The sequence below is a fragment of the Solea solea genome, chromosome 12 (genome assembly GCF_958295425.1).
Source record: "Solea solea chromosome 12, fSolSol10.1, whole genome shotgun sequence".
In the NCBI taxonomy this organism is placed as follows: Eukaryota; Metazoa; Chordata; class Actinopteri; order Pleuronectiformes; family Soleidae; genus Solea; species Solea solea.
Window position 1 is genome coordinate 535,392 of NC_081145.1, and position 26,983 is coordinate 562,374.

A 26,983-nucleotide genomic window follows, 5' to 3' on the forward strand; every position below is an offset into this window, starting at 1 on the left:
TGTATCTGGTATAGTGGTATAGTTATTATACCAGGTGGAGAGTGTGACGTTTTAGTGTCGGGAAATCTGAAGAGTGTTTTATTTTGAAGGTGATATCTGCCCGTTATGTGAGCAGCAGTTCCGACGCCTGCGTGACGCCTGCATGACGCCTATGTGACGCCCGTCTGTCCATTGAAAGTGAATGAATGTCATCGCATAGACGTTGTACATGCGTTTTTACTATAGTGTGCGTGTGTGTGTGTGTGCATGCATGTGTGGTTTACTTCACTATAATTAAGCATTTATTAACTTTCATAAAGAGCCTTCTTGTGAAGCGGGTCATGCTGAACAAAGGTGAAGTTTGCTTTATGACAGTTGAGTCATGATGATTCAGTGCTGGTGTTTTCATTAAACATCAGTTCATGTGAGTTCATGCTCAGTCAGTGAAATGTTATTTTTGACTGCAGCATATGAAAGTGTGACTTCTTTAAATAACAATTCAAATGTTTGTTTCCTCTTATTTTGTGAAGCAGTGACTTTCAGGTGAGAACGCGCTCCTCACCACTTCATTTGACTTTTCTTCATCCATGAAAGACTTCATGAGAAATGTTAATGACTTTACTCACTCAAGCTCACCCTCTTCATCGTGGCCCTCTTCATCGCCACCCTCTTCATCGTCAGCCTCCACCTTTTCTGAAACTCAAAGCTGTTCAACTCAGACTCAGAGAAGAGAGTCACTTTGAATTCTACTGCTGTTTTAATTAAAGAGTGAAGAATGGCTGAAGCTCTTACACTCCTCCTCCTCCTCCACCTGCTCCTCCTCCTCCTCATGCTCATTCCTCCTGCTCCTCCTCCTCCTCCTCCTGCTCCTCCTTCTCCTCCGTCCTCCTCCTCCTGTCCTGAGGACGGAGATGCTGACATATGGCAGAGTGGAGCTTTTCATGATTGTCACTCTATTCCAGGGATTAGGGAGGCCACACACACACATTTACAACCTTCAGTTTCCTGTTGGATAAAGACGTGAATGTGTGACACAGATCGTAGATTTTAAGTAGCTTAATTTCCTAACACAGAGAAAATGAGTGATTTTCACATCACACACACACACGCACACGATTCACTGCTGCCTCCATCACTAAGTTCAAATGTCTTATTTTGTATTATTCAGGATTTGAAATCCTTCCTTCAGATTTATTTCAGAGACACAAAGTGACCACACGAAGCAGCCAAGGACCAGCAGCTAAAAGTTTTCTCTCTGGGGTTTAGTGTGGGAGAGTGAGTTTCTTGTCAGACCTATTGTTGTGAGCAGAACTCACCGCTCCAATGTCCACACGTCTACAAACACACACACAGAAAAAAGAGAAAGCTTTCATTTCCTGTTTGAAGACACACACACACACACACACACACACACACCATATTGTGGTTGAGATGCCCAGCATGAGTCTAATTCTCTTTACTTCCGATTTCAGCTTTGTCTGTTCATTTCAAGTGGACTAAAGTCAGCAGCCACACACATACTCACGCACACACACACACACACACACACACTCACACACACACACACACACGCACGCACACACACACACACACACACAGAATAAAGGAACAGTCAGGAGGATCCACATTTCTTCCATATCAGGATTCCTTTGAAAAGTGTGAGCTGCAGCTGAATGAGAATTTTCATTGAAGACTGACAGAGAGACAGAGAGTGTGAGAGAGAGACAGAGAGTGAGAGAGAGATAGACTCTGTATTCACAACTCATAAAAGTGTTTATACAGATATTGTACATATTGTATATAGTGTGTGAATAAGAGTGTATGAACAATGTTGATAAATATGCTTTGGCAATGTAAGATCTACGTTACCATGCCAATAAAGACCTTTTTGAATTTGAATTTGAATTTGAATTTGAAATTGAGAGACAGACAGAGTGAGAAAGAGAGAGTGTGAGAGAGGGAGACAGGGAGAGAGAGACACAGAGAGAGAGAGAGAGCGAGACACAGAGAGTGAGAGAGCGACAGGGAGAGAGAGAGAGGTTTGGTTTTCAAAATCTCTTTATTAAACAATTAAACTAAGAAAATTATTTCCAGTCCCTCAACATTTTGAGGAGTAAAGAAAAAGAGGAGAAATCAAATGTTTACAACTAACCACACAACAAAGAACTTCCCCAACAGCCCAGGATTGACTGAAGGTTTTCAGATCGTCCATCATTTTATAATATGTGTGTTCCACCCACAGTCTGGCTTTCAGCAGTCCTTTTAGAACCTCCACAGGTACACTGACTGTATTCTGGAGCCGGTTCTTGTGTGATAACCAGATGTAGTTGATTAAAGTATGCACAGTCTTTTGGGCCAAAAATAAACAAAGAGAGAACTTCTCCAAGCCCATGAAACCAACCTTTCAACAGATCAAACAGAGGTGTCAGTCTCTAATGAACAATGAACAAAAAGATAAATCGTCTCACTCTGCAAACAGAAAATACCCCCTCCCCTATATCAGGATCAAGGTGTGCTCTGTATCTGTTTGTGGCTATTGCGCCATGCACAATCCTCCACTGGAGGTCTGCTGTCCACTTTTTAACAGGTAGCTTGCACAGTGACCGCCAGCTGCCTGTTGGGGAAGCTTCTGGGCCAAAAACCTCAGGCCACCTCGACTCCTGTACCCCTGCCAGAGAGTTCAGGTGCAGTGTTTAGACGCAGGTTTGGTATAGCGTTTTTTTGCCAGTAGTTTCAAAGTTGTCCTGATGTGAGGTGGTGAAAGACAGCAGCTGTCCAAAGTGACTTCTGAGTGGAGAGCTGCTTTCTCTCCTTTGTTGAGCTGTGGAAGCCCCTCAAGAAGCTCGTTACGGCGCTCAGTGTTACAAACTTCTGCCCCAAAAAGGTTGGAATAGAAGTCTATTGCATGGCTTCTCATTTCGGCTGGGAGCTGAAGGCAGGTCATTTGTTTCCTTTGGGCAACAGATCTTTCAAGGTTAAGTAGTAGTAGGAGCATCCGTGTCTTTAAGCATCAGGAATCTGGATCTAACCAGAACTCCCTTTACTCTCTCCTGCAGGATGGTTTAATTGTAAATCATCTTCTACTTTTTTAATGTTGTTTTCTAGTTTGAGGACAAGAAGAACTTTCTCAATTTCCAATGTTGCCAAAAAAGCTCAAAGGAGCCTGTTGTTAAATGACCAGTGTGACTTTACACTTACTCCTGGTGAACTGACTATGACTGAAGTGACGAGATGGTGGTCAGTGAAACCAACCGGGCTTATTGTGCTGTAAGTGAGTCTGGGACAGAGATTTCTAGAGATAAGGATCAAATCTAGCCTGGCAGTGCTCACCCTGCACCGTGTGGCATAAACACTGGCACGCTGGCACCTCAGTGTTCCTCACTTTATGTGTGTCCTGATGTCATGGTTTAAGTGACAGCTCCCGCCGCGGCGCTGTAGTCGCGGTCCTGCCCATGTTCCCACTCCACTGCATCATGAACATCTGTGTGCAAAAATGTCAAATTCAGATCTCAATGAAGTTCTGACCACGGTTTGGAAGATGATTAAGTTGTGTCCCTGGTGGAGGAGCTGCCTCTACACTCAGCAGTGAGAAAGTTCTGGAGCCATTTGTCAGCTGGGTTTATGCTATCAAGGTCTTTCTAGCTGAAAAGGGCCAAACGTATCAAGAACTGGACGAGAAGTGGATTGTGGCGGACATTACGGGACACCTGAACGGGCTCAATCTCAGACTGCAAGGTGCAGGACAAACTGTTTTGGACATGTTTGAGACATGGACAGCTTTTGTTGTTAAGCTGGCAGTATTCTCAGGTGACATTTTCACCTCCGCTGTCCTCCCAGCGCAACATCAGCACCGCTGAAATAACCACGTACATGCGTGAGCTGGGGCTTCACAGCGCCATTTGTATGCAATGTGGACTTTACAAGGGTACGGACCAATGTTCTCTTCTTGATCAAGCCCGACAGCTTTGATGGACATTTATTATTATTATTATTATTGTTGTTATTATTATTATTATTAGTATTATTAGTATAAGTATTAGTATTATTAATATTAATATTGTTATTACTATTATTATTATTATCATTAGTAATAAGCTTGAGCACTGAGATGCGCTCTATGAATGGAATACAATTCCAAGTATATTGGAAATGTTGTATTTAATTTAACTAAGTGTTATTGTTGATAAAGGCACAGAAATGAGAAGAACATTTCAAACTGACACTCCATGTCACAAAGGTTGCCGACCCCTGGTCTGGACTGAGGATGTTTAATCCTCCATGAGTCTAGTAGGTCCAGCTGTGACATTGTACTTTTAAGGGTTTGGGAGGATAGTGGGTCCTGCATTGACTCACTTGTCCTGTCTACAGTGAAATCAGCAGTACAGTTAAAGTGTCCACCAATGAATAAATTGTCCTGATTGTTTATTAGAAGGTTGAAAAATGTGACTCTTTCTGCTCCTTGATTTGGGGCATAAATGTTAACGAAGCAGAAAAGAGATTCTTCTATCGCTGCTCTAACAATGAACAGCCGGCCTTTAACAACTTCAGTAGAGGAAATGATGTTAGCTTTTGTAGTTGCCTTAAACAGGACAGCTACACCTGCACTGCAGTTGGAGCCATGGCTGAGAGCATGGGGGCCGTCCCACCATAAACCCCAGTCTACTTCATCCACTGCATTAATGTGTGTTTCTTGTAGAAAGAGAACATCTATTTGTTTTTGTGAGGATATTTCTTTTAATAGACCCCTTTTTTGCTTGTCCCTCCCACCATTGATGTTTATTGACCCTATTTTTAGTCTCCCCATGGAGAAGTCAAAGGAAAAAAGACAGAATCCAGAGACAGTAATCAGAAAGAACCACCATGTGCTGCATGATCATGACGTACTTCTTTAACTTTCTTACAGTTTTACCTTTTCTTAGCGTTGTGATGTGTTTTTTTAGGTGGAAAGGTTTCGAAATAGTTATTTACTTTGACTGATTTTGCAAATGACTCATCTAAGAAGTTATTTATTTCCTCCAGGGAGTAGTAAGTGTTTCTCAGTCTCTGGATACTGATCCAGCAGTGGAGACACTGTCTAACTCTGAGTCATACTCCATTTCTTCTCCTGACACCTGGCTGTTGAGCAGACCCTGTCCCTCACTGGAGGTTTCAGGGTCAGGGTCACAGGAAGCAACTTCCTCATTTACATCGGTCTGATTATTCTGTTCATTATTTACAGGCTGAGAGTTGCATATGTTATTACCAGTCTCAGATAAATGTGATTTCTTGGCCTGACTCTCTCCCTCTATATTACTTTTTACCGACTGAGAGTCTTCAGTACTGACTGTTACACACTATTCTCCTCTTCCTCTGCCGCGGAAGCACCTGCCGGACCTCCAGCTGCCTCAGCGTGAGCGGAAGACCCCGCCGCGGCTTCAGCAGCAGCAGAGCACCTCGCCGCATCAGCGTTTGCCGAGCGCTTAGTCGCTCCGGCGCTAACCGAGCCACAACAGTGCTGCCCGCTGCAGTCTCCGCATCAGCAGAACCAGCTGCTGTTTCCGAACGGACGGTGTCCACCGTAGTCCCCAGACCAGCGGAGTCACCTGCCGCCGCACCGTCAGAGCGCTGCTTATGCGGACAGGCGACCCGCTTGTCTCCACACTTGAAACACTTCATGTTCCCTGAACTCGGCCCAAACTCAGATTTTGTGTCGGTGAAGTCAGGAACATAAAAGCCTGTCAGGGCAGTGACAGGACACGCTTCAGCTTCGGGCGAATTTCCCGAACCTACGGAGCTCGTTTGGTATAAACGGCGGAACACCGGACACAGTTATCCCTGTCGAGGGAACTGACAGCAGGGAAACTTGCACAAACATTTCTTTAATGAACATTCCGTGTTCAATCAACTCATAAACTTTCTGTTCGCTCTTTAGAAACACCACGACTGCTTTGTTCATAAATGACGTAAAACATAACTGGTCATGTCCTACCTGTTCTCCAACAGCCAACAGAACCTCCTCCACTGTACTGTCGTTATCCGGCGGGACAATCCTCACTCCCTGCCGGTTTTGACGGAGGCAGCATCTCGGAGGACGCCATTCCTCCAGGGACAAACCCCAGTCCCCTGATTAACACCCAATTCCTTGTGGAAAAAAAAGTGGCTACCTGGATTTAACTAAGCAAATAGGTAAGGGGTTGCTGCAGTTGGTCAGGTCTAGGTTCAGCAACATCATGTGCCCAAAGAATGAGGTCAGCTGACTACCTGAATATAATGAATGACCAGATTATTCCATCAATGCATTTGTTTCTTCCCTGATGACATGGGCATATTCCAAGATGACAATGATTCATCAGGCTCACATTGTGAAAGAGTGGTTCAGGGAGCATGAGACATCAGTTTCACCACAGAGTCCAGACTTTAACCCCATTGAGAATCTTTGGGGTGTGCTGGAGAAGGCTTTGCTCAGTGGTCTGATTCTCCCATCATCAATACAAGATCTTGGTGAAAAATGAATGCAACACTGAACAGAAATAAATCTTGTGACATTGCAGTAGCTTATGGAAACAATGCCACAGTGAATGAGTGAGTAATCAAAGCTGAAGGCGCTCCAACCATGTGACCCTTCTTTTTAGGTGGGGCCAGGCAGTGTATAAACTTAAGCTAACTTGTCTTTGTTATGTTGCTCCTTCTGTTTTGAGTACATGATCAAATCAGAATTAGCATATTTCAATGTTTTAGTCGAAAAACATTGATTCGTTTTATAACTGCAGACGCACTCACCCACAACAACAGCAGCAATCTGTTTGTGTCTCAGCTGTGAAGCTGAGCTCCTGTGTTCAGTGTCTCTGTGTGAGGACATGAGACAAATCTAAATATTCCTTCATTGTTGATATCGTGCTGATATCAGCGTAGTATAGTATAGTATATAGTATATTTTCAGAAATCATGCGCTATGATATTGCGCAGATGCACAAGATTTAAAACGCTTTCAGACCCCCCCGACTAGTCGATTTTGAGTCGAAATTTCAGGGCTTCAGTCGACCAGGAATTTCTTTGGTTGATTACAGCTCTACAATAGAGATTCTAAAACTACAACAAAACCTTCAAAAACTCGCACCACTCGCACTTCTACCACCACCACTCACGCTCACAGTCACCAGAAACAGAAACAGAGAGAGAGAGATATGAAGTCACTGATGAAGAAAAGAGAGAAGAACAAATAGATTTCATGCAAACTGATGTTTTTCAAGATATGTTCATGTCTCACACACACACACACATTCTCATACAGCATATGTAGTGAGGACCGTCACCGAAACAATCATGATCCTGGTTCAGTATCCTCAGGTAAGTATCTTTGTTACAAACACTCTTCAAGCTTACTTCAAGCAGAGCTGCAGCCCGTGGCCAATCCAGCGGTAAGTCTTTCTAACTTCAGGTATTCCACATGAAAAACAACCCTTGATAGGCCCTCTGCAGAGAGCACAACCTGGACCTTTTTTCCCTAACTCAGTCTCAGGTGTGTTGGAATGTCGTGTGTTGAGGGGTGGAGTTCCCAACTGCACCAGCAGATGGAGCCAAAGCTGTTTGTGGTTGGAGCTATCTCAGGGAAATGTAGCGCCCCTCCAGGACACATCACAGTGTGTATCAGTGATGCTGTGACAGTGAGTCTGTATCACACACACGTGTGTACCAGTAGACCTGTAGACTTTTTAAATGAGTGATTTTCTCTGTGGGCATTGGTGTGGCAGAGTGAATCTGTATCTCTGGGCTTTGGTGTGACAGAGTGAGTCTGTATCTCTGGGCTTTGGTGTGGCGGAGTGAGTCTGTATCTCAGGGCTTTGGTGTGGCAGAGTGAGTCTGTATCTCTGGGCTTTGGTGTGACAGAGTGAGTCTGTATCTCTGGGCTTTGGTGTGGCAGAATGAGTCTGTATCTCTGGGCTTTGGTGTGACAGAGTGAATCTGTATCTCTGGGCTTTGGTGTGGCAGAGTGAATCTGTATCTCTGGGCTTTGGTGTGACAGAGTGAGTCTGTATCTCTGGGCTTTGGTGTGGCAGAGTGAGTCTGTATCTCAGGGCTTTGGTGTGGCAGAGTGAGTCTGTATCTCTGGGCTTTGGTGTGACAGAGTGAGTCTGTATCTCTGGGCTTTGGTGTGACAGAGTGAGTCTGTATCTCTGGGCTTTGGTGTGGCAGAGTGAGTCTGTATCTCTGGGCTTTGGTGTGGCAGAGTGAGTCTGTATCTCTGGGCTTTGGTGTGACAGAGTGAGTCTGTATCTCTGGGCTTTGGTGTGACAGAGTGAGTCTGTATCTCTGGGCTTTGGTGTGGCAGAGTGAGTCTGTATCTCTGGGCTTTGGTGTGGCAGAGTGAGTCCTCCACAGAACATCAGTTATAAGAGCAGCAGATCCCTGACCGGGTGGTTCTGACTGGATTAGCTGTTTCCTGCCCCGACACAATGGAGTCCACCAGGGAAGCAGATCTAACCACGGGTGCACGTTCACATGTGTAGCCTGTTCATATCATAGCATATATGTGTGTGTGTGTGTGTGTGTGTGTGCGTGTGTGTGTGTGTGTGTGTGTGTGTGTGTGTGTGTGTGTGTGCAGGTAGCAGACAGATGAGAACCAACAAAGAACCTGAAGAGAGAAGCAGCAGGAGCTGATTAGTCACTTTCTCCTTGTTCCCTCTTTCCCCCGCTCTCAGTGTGGGATCAAGACGAGAAGCCAAAGTTAAAAATCAAAGGTTGAACCTTGGATTAGTGGTGAGGAGACGATGGGAGGAGGTGGATGTGTCCACAGAGAGGTTCAGGTTTAAAAAGAGCTTCACAAATAAACATGAACCCCTTTCTTCTTCTTCTTCTTAGTTACACTTCTTTATTTGTTGTCAGTTGGTGATTTCATTTCAATCTTTTGGCTGAAAATAAAGAAAGAAATACATCTGTTTTTTGTGTCGTCAGTCTGGCAACATTGTTAGCAACTGACACAGAGCTGACTGTGCAGAGAGCGCCCCCTGTGTCAAGAAAGAGCGTCAGACAATGAAACAAAAGACTTGTGTAATAAAGTCAGTTTAAGTTTCTGCGATATTTTAAGAACACGTTCACATCTTTATCTCACTGTTACACAGACGTCTGTAAAACACTCACTCTCCCACACCAAAGCCCATAGAGAAAACCAGTGATTTTAGCTACGGGGACACAGGAGCTGCTGGTCCTTTGCTGCCTCATGTGAGGGAAGTGAGTGAAGTCTGAGTGAAGGATTCTGAATGCCGAGAACATTTGAACTTAGTGATGGAGGCAGCAGTGGATCAACAACCTCTGTGTGTGTGATGTTAAAATCACTGGTTTTCTCTGTGAGGTTTGGTGTGGGAGAGTGAGTGGTTTACAAAAGTCATGATCATGTGACGTAGATGTCGTAGACTTAAACTGACCAACTGTTAAGTGGAAGAAATCAGTTTTTCAATCAGTGATTTTACATCACAGCACACGTATGAATGTGTGAACGTGTGAAAACTGCAGTGTAAAGCAGTTCATCAGGACGAGAAAAGCTTAATACCAACTCTTCTTCTTCTTCTGGTTTTATTTGGTAGTAACGAGGAACAGAGAGAAGTGTATAAGTGTATAATATGTAATAATATAAATAACAAAGTACAGATATGTGAGTAACAGAGTATTTGTACTCTGTTACATTACAACAGTGTGTGTGTGTGTGTGTGTGTGTGTGTGCTGAAGGCCTCTGGAGCTGCTCCTCAGCCCAGGGTTCAGCTCAGGGTCGAGAGCAGCGACTCTGAGCTCGCTGAGGTGACGGCAGCGAGCTTTAGTGGCGTGTTGAGCCATGAATGTGCTTCTCTCTTGTTTTCTGAGGTGCGGCTGAATGCAGGGACGCCGGCGCAGCACGTATTGAGGCGTGTCACGCCGTGTAATTGGATTGAACGGCAGCCACGGTATTTATGTCACTTCTCATCTTGTCAATCCCATAACAGGCATGGCAACGGCGTGGGGATCTCCCATGGCGACGGGACTTTGCCTCATTCAGAGGGCAGGGAGAAAAAAGAGCCAAGCCTCGTTTAATTCACATTTAATTCTCACTCAAACCGTTTTAAGAGCTGATATTTGCATAATGGGGGGGGGGGGGCTCTGTGTGTGTGTGTGTGTGTGTGTGTGTGACAGAACAGAAACAGTGTTGTAATTCACAGTGTATAGTAGGCTTATATATGCATACGCTGAGGGACCAGCGCTGTTCTCACACGGATCAGCAGACACAGATCCACTCATGTGAACCACATCTCCTCTGTGATGGCATTTCAGCACAGTGTGACATGGTTATGTTTGACCATCATCATCATCATCACCACCACCATCACCATCATCATCATCATCATCATCATCATCATCATCACCACCATCACCATCATCATCATCATCATCATCATCATCATCATCATCATCATCACCACCATCATCATCATCACCACCATCATCATCATCACCACCATCATCATCACCACCACCATCACCATCATCATCATCATCATCATCATCATCATCATCACCACCACCATCACCATCATCATCATCATCATCATCATCATCACCACCATCATCACCATCACCATCATCATCATCACCATCACCATCACCATCACCATCATCATCATCACCATCATCATCACCATCATCATCATCATAACCATCATAACCATCATCACCATCATCACCATCATCACCATCATCATCACATCTTCAGAACATGATCACGTCTTTATCTCACTGTGAGTATCTCATTGTAAACCACTCACTCTCCCACACCAAAGCCCATAGAGAAAATCAGTGATTTTAACATCACACACACACAAGAGTTGTTGATCTATTGCTGCCTCATCACTAAGTTCAAATGTCTGATTTTAATGAATTCGGCTTTAGAAATATTTCATTCAATTTGACCTCAGTGACACAAAGTGACCACACGAGGCAGCAGAGGACCAGCATCTCCTGTGTCCCCAGCTAAAATCACTGATTTTCTCTATGAGATTTGGTGTGGGAGAGTGAGTGGTTTTCAGACTTGCCTCGAGGTGTTGATCCAATAAAGAACTCTGTAGGATTCAAAATAAGAGTCAAGACAGACAATTCTGGAGTTGTTTTCAAAAGTCTAATTGTCTGAAGAATGTGGAGCAATATTTTCAAACTCATCACAAAGATTCAACATTTTACATTTAAAGAGTTATGTTGAGATGAAACATTTGATGCAAAGTCTATGGCGTTTTTAAACGTATTTGTCATTGTTTGGAGTCAAATGTGGCCCCTTTACAAACAGCACCTAGTGCCGGAGAAGAAACCTGTGCAAACACTGGAGCGAGTCACTTTCTGTTTCCACTGACAAAAACTCAAACGTAAACCGGATCTGACAACCATGACGACACACACACACACACACACACACACTGTGTTCTGGCCCCAGGGCCCATTTTTACCCACAGGCATTTACAAGCTGGCCTGTAACCAGGCCGCTGGAGCTGACGAGACTCAGATGAGATTAGAGCATGGCTGAGACAAGTCAGTGTACGTCTACGATATCTTTAAGAACACGTCCACGTCTTTATCTCACTGTTAAACTGAAGTTTGTTAACTACTCACTCTCCCACACCAAAGCCCATAGAGAAAATCAGTGATCACACACAGGAGTGGTTTTTTTTGTGATTTGTATTTCAAGGAACAACATAAGAAAAATATAGATAGGTATATGCACTTACAAAAATAGAGCATAACATATCCATTCACATACATACCTATACATATACACAGATACATTATGAAACTAAAAAAAAAAAAAAACACACAATAAATAACAACCCACCCCCTGGATCCAAAACTTCATATCAGACAAATTACACCTTTGAGTAAATTCCAAGCCTCTATTGCTGACTCCTTTGCTCCGTGGACCCTAGCTGTCAACAACTCCAAACAAACAATATCCAAGTATGTCAAAACCCATGCTGGAAAAGAGAGAGAATGTGGAGGTTTTCAACATGCAGCCGTAAGTCCAGCCAACAAAGCTCTTCTCTTGTCCAGTGTCAAACCCAGAGTGTGGCAGGCGAACAGGGCACACACAGGAGATGTTGACCCACTGCTGCCTCCATCACTAAGTTCAAATGTCTGAGTTCCTTCACTTAGACTTCCCTCAGTGACACAAAGTGACCACACGAGGCAGCAGAGGACCAGCAGTTCAAATCACTGATTTTCTCTCTGAGGTGTGGGAGCTGATATAGATTTAAATCTATTTCTTTGTGTTCCTTAATCCCCTTAGGGAAAGTATTCCTCTGCATTTGATCTATCATAGAATTTGGAGCAGTGGGCTGCCACACTGAGTAGCGCCCGGAGAGCTTTGGGAGTTGGGTACCTTGCTCAGGTGTACCCCAGCCCTTTTACAGCCAGGTGGGGACTTGAACCGGCAACCCTCCGGTTACAAGTCAACTTCCCTTTCCACTTGGCCAGGTTGCCCTGGCCTGTTTTTTTGTTTACTGCTACACTAAAATAACACAGGACTATGAATTATGTCCATGAGTTATTGTTTTATGTTTCATAAAAGTGATGGAGTTTCAGCGTCTTCTCCAGTTAGTCATTTACTTTTGTTGTTTTTTAATATGAAACATGGGAATAGGGTCATCTGTCTGTCTGTCTGTCTGTCTGTCTGTCTGTCTGTCTGTCGCTCTCTCTCAGACAGAACGAGGTGATGTTTAATGAAAAGTTAATATGGTTTTAATGCTTGTCGCTTCACTCTGACACTGAAGGCCCCACTAATCCTCTCTGTTCCACTCCAGAGCCTGGAAACAGATGCCCCCATCCAACCGTGACACACACACACACACACACACACACACACACATACACACACACACACACACACACACATACACACACACACTGACACACACACACTGACACACACACACACACACACCCACACCCACACACACACACACACACACATGCACACACACACACACACACACACACATGTTCGACATTCATGACTTGAGGGGACATTGCATTGACTTACATTCATTTCTTGGAGACTTACTCTAACCTTAACCACAATTACTACTGGCCTAATCCTAATCCTAACCCTAACCTCAACCTAACCATGAAACATATCTTCACCTTAAAATGTAGTAATTTACGTTATGGGGACTTGCTTTTTGTCCCCACAAGGAGGACAAGTCCCCATAATGTGACTGTGTAAACAGGTTTTGGTCCCCACAACATTAGTAATACCTGGTACACACACACACACACACACACACACAAACACAAACACATACACACATACACGCATGCACACACACACGCACACACACACTGACACACACACACACAAACACATACACACATACACGCATGCACACACACACGCACACACACACACACAAACACATACACACATACACGCATGCACACACACACGCACACACACACTGACACACACACACACTGACACACACACACACAAACACATACACACATACACGCATGCACACACACAGTTTTATTCCCTCTTTTGTGCTGGGTTGCTTCTGTAAATGAGAATCAACAGAGCTAATTTGTGCTCCTGATCTGATGAACACACCGACTTTAACCAGCACAACAGCTGCTAGTTAATGAAACCAGTTAAGACTCATTTCAAAGCTATTAACCTCGACAACCACTCACATTCACACACACACACACACACACACACACACACACAGACACACACTCTGACTCTAATGATTCAGTTTCACTGAAAACAACTGCTTTTACAAGTCACACGTTTGTGTTTGTGTCGCATAGAACACCATGTCACTGCAGTTGACTCCGCCCACTTTGAGGAGGAGGAACTATGAGGTGTGTGTGTATGTGTGCTTGTGTGTCAGTGTGTGTGTGTCGGTGTGTGCTTGTGTGTCAGTGTGTGTGTGTCTGTGCGTCAGTGTGTGTGTGTGTGTATGTGTGCGTGTTTGTGTATCAGTGTGTGTGTGTGTGTGTCAGTGTGTGTGTGTGTGTGTATGTGTGCGTGTTTGTGTATCAGTGTGTGTGTGTGTGTGTCAGTGTGTGTGTGTGTGTGTATGTGTGCGTGTTTGTGTATCAGTGTGTGTGTGTGTGTGTCAGTGTGTGTGTGTGTGTGTGTGTCACTGCAGAGACGAACACTTGCACATTTTGAATGATAATAAGTTTCATCGTCGTAATGGAACTCAAGTGTTGAAGTTTTTGATCAGTTTTTGTTCTTGATAAATTGAGAATAGTTTGTTTATTAGAGTTAATTTTGTTGTCATTATAGATTACAGATTATAGATTATAGAACAGAGGATGGATTTGTTTGTTTGGATTAAATCAACCATCAACGTTCTCAGACAAATTCGTTCATTTATGAAAAGTCACCAAGATGGACGCCAAATTCAAAATGGCCGACTTCCTGTTGCGTTGAGGTCATGGTCCGCCGAGCGTCCTTACATTACATGTCATTTATCCAAAGCGACTTACAATGGAGTTGAGTACAAGCAGCCAGGGGTGGAGTCGAACTTGCGACCATGATGTCCTTCGCACACGGGGTACTGGTCTTAACCACTGAGTCACTCCACCCTGTAAAGTGTGTTTGTCTCGGGCTGAGAAACGTTTCCACCAGGTTTCACGAAATTTGGTGCAACTAAGTTTTGGCTTTGTTGAGCTGGGTTTCACCTGTGGGGGGCGCTACCTTTGCGTGTTCATCTTGTTTTCTAAAAAGTTTTAGCTTTTCAGTTTAGTGATCCTTTCACAATAAAATACAACAATTCTGATGTTTTCATACTAACCATTAACCTATGCTTCACTCACTCACTCATTCATTCATTCATGACATTTCATCTTGGGGGGGACTTTTTTTAGAGATTTATTTCAGAAAATATAAAAATACAAAATGATTATATTTAAGAGTTAAAATTCTTAATCTACAAATATTAAAGCTATGACAGTTGAGTTCAAATGAAAACATATTTACAGACAGAGGGGGCGCTGTTTGTCAAGTCCGAATTTAACAGCAAAGTTTAAGGCACTTTTTAACAAAATTGTTTCATAAAACATACAATAAAATCTCCTGTGACCCATCTGTGGGTCCCGACCCAGACTTTGGGAACCATAGGTTTATATGATGTGAGTCGTGTGTAAAGTGAGTTAAACAAACGCTGACACACAGCGCCCCCTGCTGACTCTGGTCACTCCACTGTGATCGGCGTGAACACATGAGCCCACGTGATCAGTTTGCACTCATGTGTTCACGTGATCAGTGTGAACGCATGAGTCCCTTCACAACGAGTTAACAGACACTGATTTCTTCTCGGTCTGACTCGGAGACGTCTGACTCTGACGGAGACGCAGGATTGTGATGATGATGATGATGATGATGATGATGAAGACTGGACTTGTGGTCATCGGTGTGAACTCTGGCGGCGGCGGTGACAGGTGCCGCCGCCCTGTGACCGACGTCAGTGAGGTCCGGGTGTGGGTTGGTTTTGGTGGGAAGGGTTTGCTGGCGACAGCCGCCCGACGACAGCAGCTCCCGCTCTTTAGAGTTTCTCCACTTCATCCTGCGATTCTGGAACCAGATCTTCACCTGGACACACAAGATTTATCACAGTGACGACACTCTCTGACCATCAGTGGGATTTGGAACTATAAGTAGATTTTGGAATCATAAATAGATGTTGGAATGATAAGTACATTTTGGAACTATAAGTAGATGTTGGAATTATAAGTAGATTTTGGAATGATAAGTAGATTTTGGAATTATAAATAGATTTTGGAACTATAAGTAGATTTTGGAACTATAAGTAGATTTTGGAATTATAAATAGATGTTGGAATTATAAGTAGATTTTGGAACTATAAGTAGATTTTGGAATTATAAATAGATGTTGGAATTATAAGTAGATTTTGGAACTATAAGTAGATTTTGGAATTATAAATAGATTTTGGAAGTTAAAGTCTTTTTTACTGATCTACAGTTTGACATTTTTCGCATCCTTGAAAGTGAATTTGAAAAAACAATCAAAATTCAAGCACTTTTAATGACCCATGTCTTATAGCGATATTGTCAAAACCTTTCAAGGGCCTTGAATTTTTTTTTTAATTCACAAACTTTCAAGAATTTCAAGGAAGCTTCCTATAGGTCGTCAAAGTCCTTGAAAGTTTGTGAAATTGAAATAAAAAAGGTTTTGAAAATTGCCCTAAATAGCATTGGGTTAGCATGATAAAGCGACGTAAAGCATTGGGTTATATTACGTCGCTGCTTGATTTTCAGTCGTAGGGAGGAGAGCAAACTGGTCACGTTGTGTCCGGCTCCATATATTGTGAAACCAGGCGGTTTCGCCAGTTTACCCGGGCGGGGTCTGGACGCTGGCGAGTACGTGACATCATCTGGAGAATCTCAGCGCTGATTGGCCGCTGCGTCGTCTTCACGATTTGACGCTCGAGTTGAAACATTTCAACTCGAATGTCAAACACAAACACACACAAAATAAAATGCCCCTGGTGTTCACCTGCGAGTCTTTAAGGTCCAGTTTCACTGCCAGTTTCTTGCGCTCTGGTTTGCTGATGTATTTCTGCTTCTGGAAGGTCCTCTCCAGCGCCTTCCTCTGGATGTCAGAGAAGACGGCCCGTCGCAGCATGCCCCTCCTGGGCTTCCCTCTGGGAGCCAGAGGCCATGAGAACGTTCCCGGGACAGGGACAATGGAGGACGACGCTAAACGGCAAAATAGGAAACGGTGGATACGGTGAAATATTGCGATACATTTTGTATCGCTTTTTTAGACAAAGTTCTTTTTTAGAATATATGTTTTTTACCTGATGTTACAAATAAACATAAATGATATTGTATTTTGACTTTAAATATCGTGATAATACTGTATCGTGACTAAAATATCACAAAAATATTGTATCGCGACTAAAATATCACAAAAATATTGTATTGTGACTTTAAATATCGTAATAATATTGTATTGTGACTTTAAATATCGTGATATATCGTATTGGGACTTTAAATATTGTGATAATATTGTATTGTGGCCTAAATATCGTGATAATATCATATTGTGACTTTAAATATTGTGATAATATCGTATTGTGACTTTAAATATCGTGGTAATATCATATTGTGACTTTAAATATCGTGGTAATATCGTATTGTGACTTTAAATATTGTGATAATATCGTATCACGACTAAAATATCGCGATAATATTGTATTGTGGCTTAAATATCGTGATAACATCGTATTGTGACTTTAAATATCGCGATAATATCATATTGTGACTTTAAATATCGCGATAATATCGTATTGTGGCTTAAAAATCGTTCTTTAAATATATGAATTTTCTGATGTGAACATGAATTCCTTTCAGTCGTTCACTCAGTAACTGTGTTTTCATCGTGATGATGACGATGTCGTCTCACCTGTGAAATAAGTGGCTCTGATGAAAGGATGCAGATCTCGTCCATCAAAAACAGGCAAAGGGAAGGATTTAGTGTGAAAACTGTGGCCTGAAGGAGCAGAAAGAAAATCAATGAAATATCTTTTATAAACAGTTGTGCTGCTAATATTCACCAAATTTAATTTGTTGGAACTTCAGTTTATATGAAATTTAATCTTTCACATTTTTAATATTATCTGCAAATTGTTCATATTCATATTTAAATCAGTAACACAGTAAACACTGAACTCGACTTAAAAAGTTTTATCTCACATAATAATCGCATTATTTGTAAAATAATAATCGTAATTACGCTTTTTTTTTACCAATTTAAAGTCAGTGAACGTTCACGGTTTAGAGTAGACGGATAAACATTTATTTAATATCAAAATGCATAATAATAATAATAATAATAATAATAATAATAACAATAACAATAACAATAACAATAACAATAACAATAATTATTATTTTACTCACCGCTGTGTGTGGACGGGGCCAGAATGGCGTTGACGCCGAACTTGAGGTAGCCCGAGTCCGGGCCGGAGCTCCGCTGAGACCCGGAGCTGCTCGGCTGTGACACCCGGGGTGAGGCGCCCGGCGGCGGGCAGAGCGGCAGAGGGTCCGCGGGACTCCTGGAGGACAGAGCCCGGTGACAGTAGCCGACAGGCCGGCTGAGAGCGAGCAGATCCTCCACCAGGAAGCCGGAGCGGAGAGAGCGGGTCAGGGGTGAAGAGAAGGCCGCAGGAAGAGGCAGAAAGCCCGGGTAGAGAGGAGGCGGCAGCGCGGTGCAGGGAAACATTCTGGAGAAAAGTTTCCCGACTTTTCGTTTTTTTCCCTGATTTTGTTTTTCTTTCGGGTAAAACGTCTTTAATAAAAACAATTAACTAACACTTTATCAAAAAAATCAATTAAACGAGCTTAACATGTCAATAAAAACACGAACACACACACTCTCTGCTCCGTCGCTCATTTGTGTGTGAGTGATTCACTCGGAACTTTATATACACACGCACACACACACACACACACACACACAGTGGTTGGTCAGCAGCTCGTGCTTCATCTCTGATTGGACCTCAGTTTGAGAAATGTTATTAATTCTATTTAAAAATGTTTACAACTTTATTGTAATGACTCGTTCATAAAATGTTTGTTAAATTCTGACTCATCTTTTAGCACAAGAGCTTTAGAAGCACCAGGTGCACAGTTAGACAGTTTCTCCCCTATAGATCTCCCTGAGTTAACATCATTAGTTTCATCATCTAAACCATCAACCTGTCAGTTAGATCCTATCCCCACCAAACTGTTTAAAGATGTGTTTCCTTTAATTAACAGCTCTATATTAACTCAAATTAATCTATCCTTATTAACTGGATATGTGCCCCAAACGTTTAAAATAGCAGTTATTAAACCCCTTCTCAAAAAAGCGACCCTTGACCCAGATATTTTAGCTAATTACCGACCTATATCTAATCTTCCCTTTGTTTCTAAAATCTTAGAAAAGGCAGTTGCTAATCAATGATGTGAATATTTGCGCATTAATGGCCTGTTTGAAGATTTTCAGTCAGGTTTTAGATTAAACCATAGCACAGAAACAGCACTAGTTAAAGTTAGTAATGATCTTCTCTTGGCTTCAGATAATGGTCTAGTTTCTTTACTTGTCCTGTTAGATCTTAGTGCTGCATTTGACACCATAGATCATAATATTCTACTGCAGAGATTGGAGCAGACTCTTGGTATCACAGGTGCTGCCCTCTGCTGGTTTAAATCATACTTATCTGATAGATTCCAGTTTGTTCATGTTAATGATAAAGCCTCACTACAAACAACAGTTAATTGTGGAGTTCCACAAGGCTCAGTGCTTGGGCCTATACTTTTTACCTTATACATGCTTCCTCTAGGGAACATTATTAGGAAGCACAACATACACTTTCATTGTTATGCAGATGACACACAGCTATATTTATCAATGAGGCCGGATGAAATAAATCAGGTTGTTCAACTCCAGGAATGTCTCAGAGACATTAAGTCCTGGATGACCTGTAACTTTCTACTTTTAAACTTTTATACTCGGCCCTAAACACCTCAGAGAAAAACTTTCTGATCACATTGTCACTTTAGATGACATCACCATGGCTTCCAGTTCCACTGTGAGGAACCTTGGAGTTACTTTTGACCAGGAAATGTCATTTGATTCACACATAAAACTCATTTCCAGAACAGCCTTCTTCCACCTGCGGAACATTATGAAAATTAGAAACATTGTGTCTTTACAGGATGCTGAAAAACTAGTTCATGCTTTTGTTACATATAGATTAGATTACTGTAACTCCTTATTATCAGGATGTTCCAACAAGTCTGTTAGAACCCTTCAGTTTATTCAAAATGCTGCAGCACGAGTTCTGACAGGAACTAGAAAGAGAGACCACATAACTCCAGTGTTAGCTTCTCTACACTGGCTCCACCCACAGTTTAGAATTACATTTAAAATCCTCCTCCTCACGTACAAAGCACTTAATGGTCAGGCCCCTTCATACCTGAAAGACCTAGTCTTACCTTATCACCCTAATAGACCACTTAGGTCACAAAATACAGGTTTACTTGTGGTTCCCAGAGTCTGTAAGAGCAGAATGGGAGGCGGAGCCTTCAGTTACCAGGCTCCTCCTCTCCTGTGGAACCAGCTTCCAATGACAGTTCGTGAGGCGGAGCCTCTCTCTGTATTTAAAGTTAGACTTAAACTATCCTTTTTGATAAGGCTTATAGTTAGAGCTGGTTCAGGGAAACCTGGACCATCTCTTAGTTCTGCTGCTATAGACCTAGACTGCTGGGGGATTTTCCTGTGGTGCACGTAACTGTATAGCGATATATTTATTGCTATACAAATAAAATTGAATTGAATTGAAATGAATTAACAGAATTAATTCTGTTGTTACAAATAAACATTTAAATGTTCTGTGGATTGACAAAAACAATCGTGATATTGTGGCTTGAATATCTTGATAATATCGTATCATGGCTTAAATATCGTCATATCGCGGCTTGAATATTGTAGCTTAAATATCGTGATATCACAACTTGCCTTAAATATTGTGATAATATCGTAACGTAAAGACAAATGTAAGAATGATGCTTCAGAACTCGCGACCGCCGTTGTTAATGCGCAGGAACAACTACAAAAAACAAAAGTGCTGTATGTCGACGACTTATTTACAGATTTAAACGCGACAGACGTGACGTTAACGGCGAAACGAGCAGCGTTTGTTTATTCTGACCACAAAAGGAAAGGAGACAAAAGATATTTTTGCTGATTTGAAAAAATCGTGTGTAGGAATTAGTGACAGCTGGTGGAGAGACAGAGAGAGACACTTCAAATCAATATTTCGTCATGACGTGGAAAATGAAGACGGCGTCTGAAAAGTTGTCTTAATACAGTTGCAAGAAAAAGTATGTGAACCCTTTGGAATTATCTAGATTTCTGCACAAATTGGTCATAAAATGTGATCTGATCTTCATCTAATTCACAACAACAGACAAACACAGTCTTCTTCAACTAATACCTCACAAACAATATGTTTTTATGTTTTTATATAACACACAACATAAACATTCACAGTGCAGGGTGGAAAAAGTATGTGAACCCTTAGGCTAATGACTTCTCCAAGAGCTCATCAGAGTCAGGAGTCAGCCGACAGTGCTGCACTTTCTCCATTTGTCTTACCGTGGACTGACGAGGCTTTTTGAGATACTTGTGTAACCCTGTCCATCTTTATGCAAGTCAACAATTCTTACTCGTAGGGTTCTGAGAGCTCTTTTGTGCGAGGCATGGTTCACATCACGCAGTCCTTCTTGAGAATAGCAACCTGGTGTTTGTTTTTATAGGGCGGGGCAACTTTAACCAACACCTCCAACCTCGTCTCAGTGACTCCAGGTCGCTTCTCTCCCTACGAGTGGCCTTCCTGTAACAATGACTGCAAGAGCACAGCACAGAACGCTCAGTGAGGTGAAGAATAATCCTAGAGTGTCAGCTAAAGACACAGAAATCTCTGGCACATGTTGACAAACCTACGATAAGTAAAACATTGAACAAGAATGGAGTTCATAGGAGGACAACACAGAGGAAGCCACTGCTGGCACCTGGATGTTCCACAGTACGACTGGCAAAACATTCTGTGGACAGAAGAAATCACCGTTGAGTTTTTGGAAGGAACACACAACGTTATGTGTGGAGAGAAAAAGGCACGGCATACCAACATCAGAACCTCATCCCAACTGTGAAGCATGGTGGAGGAGGCATCATGGACAGATTGTCATCATCAATGGAAAAATGAATTCCCAAGTTTATCAAGACATTTCGCAGGAGAACTTAAGGCCACCTGTCCACCAACGGAAGCTCGACAGAGGATGAGTGAAGCAGCAGGACAACGACACAAAGCACAGATGTAAATCAACAACAGAAGAAAACGCACCTTCTGGAGTGATCCAGTCAGAGTCCTGACATCAACCCGATTGAGATGCTATGGTATGACCTCACACCAGACATCCCAAGAATATTGCTGAACTGAAGCAGTTTTGTAAAGAGGAATGGTTCAAACTTCCTCCTGACTGTTGTGCAGGCCCGGCCCTTTAGGTGGCGCCCCCCTTGCATTGCAATAAATTCCACTGCTGGTGTACATTCTCACAAGAAACTGAATAGCTTTATCTTGGACATTCTTTTATTTAAAGAAAGCAATTGCCCAATCAAAATACTTATTAGAAAGAAATACAATATAAATAGAGGAGATGGCCAGTCAGCAGGGTCTACTGGAGCAGGAGAAGGAGCGCTTGATGCTGCTGCATCACTGCTGGGTTGTGCTGCTGAGGTGGAGGAGGCAGCAGAAGGAGCGCTTGATGCTGTAGGTGGGACTGAGAAACCTCAACAGCACATCTGAAGAGAGAAGAGGAGTATGTGACTCCAGTCTAATAATAAATATGATATGATACATAATATGATTTCAAGAATAAAATGAAATGAAATAATACAAATGAAAAATCTAGGAGATACATGCATGATGTTCACTATACTGTACATGTACTGTATAATGTACAATGTACTTTTTCTGATCACTTTAGACAATATGAACTGTAACACAACACACAGCTGGGCTTACAACTATAATATATAAAGGGGTGGAAAAGGAAGAGCATTTGGATTGACTATTACAAGCTAAGAAAACGTGTGCTAACCAGAATATGTAAAAATGTAAACACATTTTAGATTATAACACACTTGCTGAATATATCTAATATTTACACACTTCCCTGAGTGGGTGGGAGTAGTTACATTTCTATTTTCCATAACATTAACTGACGTTAAAACTAACAATTAACACAAGCTATTTATTGATAAGCAAACCATTTCTTAGGAAAGTAACGCGTCATCATTATTATTCCTATTTAATAGGCTTTGCTATGCAGTTATATTAATGTGGGCTTATTCTCTTCATATTAAGACATAAATATATTTAAGAATAGTGGAAGTTACATTTTCTTTCTTCCCCCATTTGTGGCCCCCCTTGATGGACAGCGCCCTTAGCATTTGCCTATACTGCCTATGCCATGGGGCGGGGCCCTACTGTTGTGCAGGTCTGATCTGCAACTACAGGCAAAGTTTGGTTGAGGTTATTGTTGCTAAAGGGTCAATCACTTATTAAATCACCCTGCACTGTGAATGTTTACATTGTGTGTTCAATAAAAACATAATTGTTTGTGAGGTATTAGTTTAATAAGACAGTGTTAGTCTATTGTTGTCAAGATCAGATCACAATTTATCATCAACTTATGCAGAAATCTAGATAATTCCAAAAGGGTTCACATGCTTTCTCTTGCAACTGTAAATAAAGAAAGAAAGTCCAAGGATTGTCTTTTTTTTTTGTTTTTTTTTTTAAAAGAAAGACTTTATTTCCATTTTCCACTGTGGATTATACAGAAAAACTAAGTCAGAGACAGAATTAAATACAAAAACAAAGATTTCACTCTTCACAGACGACTCTTCATCATCGTCACCATCATCGTCGTTAAACGCAAACCTGACTTATTTACAGGAGGAAATTAAACCATCTTCATGCTCCTGAAAACACACCAGCGGCGGCCATGTCGGCTCTAGTGTCCTGCTCTGCCATTAAATAACAGGAGGAGGGGAGGGGGTGGGGTTAGTGGAGGGTGTTACATACAGTATTTACACACAAAAACATCTGTACATCCACCGTACGCCCGAGAGCACCGACACATCGCCGTTTTTAAGTTCCTTCAATGTCGACGCACAACAGCGGATTTTAGAGCCGCTGGTCGCCGCGGAAACGGACTGAAATCGGACCAAAAAGTTTTTTGGGACGTCCATGACACTTAGACCCCATGACCGTGACTATGTTAAGTGCTCAGCCACAAGGGGGCAGCGGTCGCACATTTACACTGCGACGGTGGACGACACTGAAGTATTTACAGACACGAGACCAACACGTTCACGTCAAAACCAGCGGCATTTTCACTCCGTCACGCTAAGCTAACTGTTCACATCGGGGTTTGTGTCACTGACTGACGCGGAATTAACATGGACTTCCTTTGTGTAGTGTCGCGTTTGTGTTCGCGTTTACCAGACAAAGAATCGGTACAAAGTCGAAGCGGCAGCGCTAACCCTGCGTTAAGTTGAAACGTGAAATATTTCAGCGATAAAATCTGTTCAGAAACCCGTGCACTCGCTCACTTCCTGCTCCGCCCATTCCCCTGCCAATGGGCGGAGCAGGAAGTGAGCAAGGGAGTTGTGTGTGTGTGTCAATAACACACTTTACAGAGACCGTAGTTAGCTTAGCATTAGCTCCAGGGGAGTGCGGGATGTGAGAAATGGTGCTGGGTGTGTGAGCGCCCCCTCTGTCCAGATGTTTAAACACGTAAAAAACAGACTACACTTTATTATATTTGAATAGAAGCTAAAACATGTGTGTGTGTGGTCAGCAGGGCCCCGCCCTCACTGCCAGCTGCCCTTCATCTTCTCCACGCGCTTCATGAGGTCGTCGAGCTGCATGCTCTGGGCGGAGCCACGTGTGTGGGTGTGTGCCGGAGAGTGGGCGTGGTCCTGCTGGTACATCTCTCTGGACTCTTTGAGCTGAGACAGTTTGCTGTGAAGCATGTCTGTCGACGACGGCACCGACGGCTTCGACGGCGGCGCCGAGGACACGAGGGGGCGTGGCTGAGGCTCGCTGTCTCCGCCCCCTCCCATGCCCTGCAGCACCAGGAGAGAGAGAGAGAGAGAGAGAGAGAGAGAGAGAGAGAGAGAGAGAGAAAGAGGATAAAGAGGTGAGTTCATGGACAGAGAAGTGTGTGCGGGTATTACTAATGTTGTGGGGACCTAAAACTGTTTACACAGTCACATTGTGGGGACAAAAATCAAGTCCCCACAATGTAAATGACTACATGAAGGTGAAGATATGTTTTAAGGTTAGGTTGAGGTCAGGGTTAGGATTAGGCCACTAGTAATTGTGATTAGGGTTAGAGTAAGTCTCCAGGAAGTGAATGTAAGTCAATGCAATGTCCCCTCAAGTCGTGAGTGTGTGTGTGTGTGTGTGTGTGTGTGTGTGTATGTGTGTACTCACAGTGGACATGTTCTCCATACCACATCTCTGTCTGAGGATCTTCAGTCTTCTCTGGACGTCTTCGTTGCTCATATTTGAGTCCATACTGTGTTGTTGGTTCACTACACACACACACACACACACACATTACCACTTGGTTCTAAAATGTCAGTTTTTCATAATTTTTCTTCAGTCTTTATTCCAACAGTGCCTAAAGTGTGGCTCGCAGCCCTCTAGTGGGCTATGAAAGGTTTCCATGTGTTCATTTCATGTTTAGGTTAAAAATACGATGTTTAAACATTTCTCTTTTATATGAACAAGTAAAGCAGGTGAAAACTGTGGATATATGAGTGAGTAACAACCCGTCATTTTTACACATTTAACAATCTTATTGTTATATGCTCATATTTGCAAATGAAGTGAAATCCCTTTTATGTCCAAGTGTGACAAAAATCACTGCTTTTTCCTTTTGGTAAAACAGTGAAATTAAAACTGCAGAGTTATGATCAGAGCTTGTGTTCACCACTGCAAACATGTTCAATACACAGATAAATACAGACTTTAAAGATTATTATATTAATAATAACTGATGAAGAATCCATCCCACGTGAGCACAACACCACGTGTTCACTATTTAGTCATTTGATCAAATGGAGTCTCATACACACACACACACACACACACAATGCGTGTAGTGTGTGTGTCCTCTGTGATGTTATCCACACATGTTCAGACAGTATTGTTGTGCAAACTTCCCTGCTCTGCCGTGTTTGGAACGTCACAGTCACGCCGAACGATACCGAGTGACCCCGAGTGACCCCGAAGCCAGCGTAGTTATGTGGAGTGCTGTGCACGTATTCTTGGCTGTGACTGTATTGATTGAGTTGAATCTGTAGTTGTCCACACCGTTGCATTGTGTTCGCCGTGCGTAAATGAGCAGTAAGTTTACACTCACTGTTAAGTATTATGCTGTCTTCTGCTATATGTGGTGTGAGCCCAGACCGGCCGCCATGTTGTGATTGTTACTCTTGCGCACAACATTGTAATGTGAGATATATTAACACAGGCTGGTTAATATGCTCAGATTATGTTATATGTGCGTCCTAGACATATCACGCTGTTTTGATTGTGTGTGTTATACCGCGGATGGGTTCTACATCGGACAATATTAATGTTTATTACAGTTGCTTGTGATATATTGTCATGATGCGGTCTGAGGCGCCACCGTGTGGCCAATAGAGAATACTATTTGTATTCATCATTCTCACTGCATTTCGTATATAGTACCATTTGTGTGATTAGTTCAGTTATATTACCTTATAATGTACTAATACATTACTGTTCGGAAACCACAACAACATCCTGTACATCATCCCATTTTTGGGCAATAAAGAAGGCTAAAATAAACCTCTGGAGTAACTGTAAGTTTTTCTGACAGAAGACTAAGGTCAGCCTGTGTACGCCAGCATCCAAATAATATTCTACAATTGTTGTAAGCATCATACTGCAGCGTCTCCACGCCTTTAAGTACATTTGTAAACATGTGGTGTGTGTGTGTGTGTGTGTGAGGGGAATGGCTGCTACAGTGTGTTTGAACACTAGATGGCAGACGTGAAACGTGTGAGTGCGGCTGTGACGTACCTGCTGAGATCTGGACTGGAGCTTTGCTCTCTTTCTCAGACTCGATCACACGCAGGCCGCGCTCCACGTAGCTCTGGAAGAACTGCGTGGTGTGCTGCAGGAACAGATCCAGGTCCACGTCCGGGTACTTCTGCTTAAACTCGTACAACTCCGTCAGACCCTGAACAACACACACACACAGTTAATTAATAGAACTCATTACATTTTGGTGACTTTTCTTCATTTAAAAGATCATGATTTTGGAATGAAGCACATATATAAGAGAACATGATGAAATGTAAATGGAGCCAATCACAGCTTTAGAAGGAGGACGT

General features: G+C 42.6%; 2 protein-coding genes across 5 annotated transcripts in view; both read right to left on the reverse strand.

The window, feature by feature from the left end:
• Positions 1-14,928: 14,928 nt before the first annotated feature.
• Positions 14,929-18,380, reverse strand: LOC131470292 (homeobox protein DBX1-B-like). The gene is made up of 4 exons (XM_058646022.1): positions 17,902-18,380; positions 17,405-17,491; positions 16,493-16,695; positions 14,929-15,568 (listed from the first exon to the last, which is right to left on the reverse strand). The coding sequence occupies exons 1-4, from the start codon at positions 18,221-18,223 to the stop codon at positions 15,272-15,274; spliced, it is 909 nt and encodes a 302-aa protein (XP_058502005.1). The 5' UTR covers positions 18,224-18,380; the 3' UTR covers positions 14,929-15,271.
• A 4,933-nt stretch (positions 18,381-23,313) lies between these two features.
• ckap5 (cytoskeleton associated protein 5) overlaps positions 23,314-26,983 on the reverse strand; it is a 51,536-nt gene continuing 47,866 nt past the window's right edge. For 3 of the 4 annotated variants that reach the window (XM_058644361.1, XM_058644360.1, XM_058644359.1), the window contains 3 exons: positions 26,670-26,829; positions 25,050-25,150; positions 23,314-24,679 (listed from right to left, as the gene is read on the reverse strand). In XM_058644361.1, the coding sequence (XP_058500344.1) occupies positions 24,425-24,679; positions 25,050-25,150; positions 26,670-26,829 (516 nt within the window). In that variant the 3' untranslated portion in view covers positions 23,314-24,424. The remainder of the gene's footprint in view (positions 24,680-25,049; positions 25,151-26,669; positions 26,830-26,983) is intronic. The other variant, XM_058644362.1, reaches the window with a different exon arrangement.

Excerpts from the sequence above, each read along its gene's own strand:
- LOC131470292 (XM_058646022.1), bottom strand. The coding sequence starts at position 18,223 with ATGTTTCCCTGCACCGCGCTGCCGCCTCCTCTCTACCCGGGCTTTCTG. Across the intron at positions 17,492-17,901 it reads GGCCCCGTCCACACACAGCG|GCCACAGTTTTCACACTAAA; the intron begins GTGAGTAAAATA and ends CTGCTCCTTCAG. Across the intron at positions 16,696-17,404 it reads CAGAGCCACTTATTTCACAG|CGTCGTCCTCCATTGTCCCT; the intron begins GTGAGACGACAT and ends TTTGCCGTTTAG.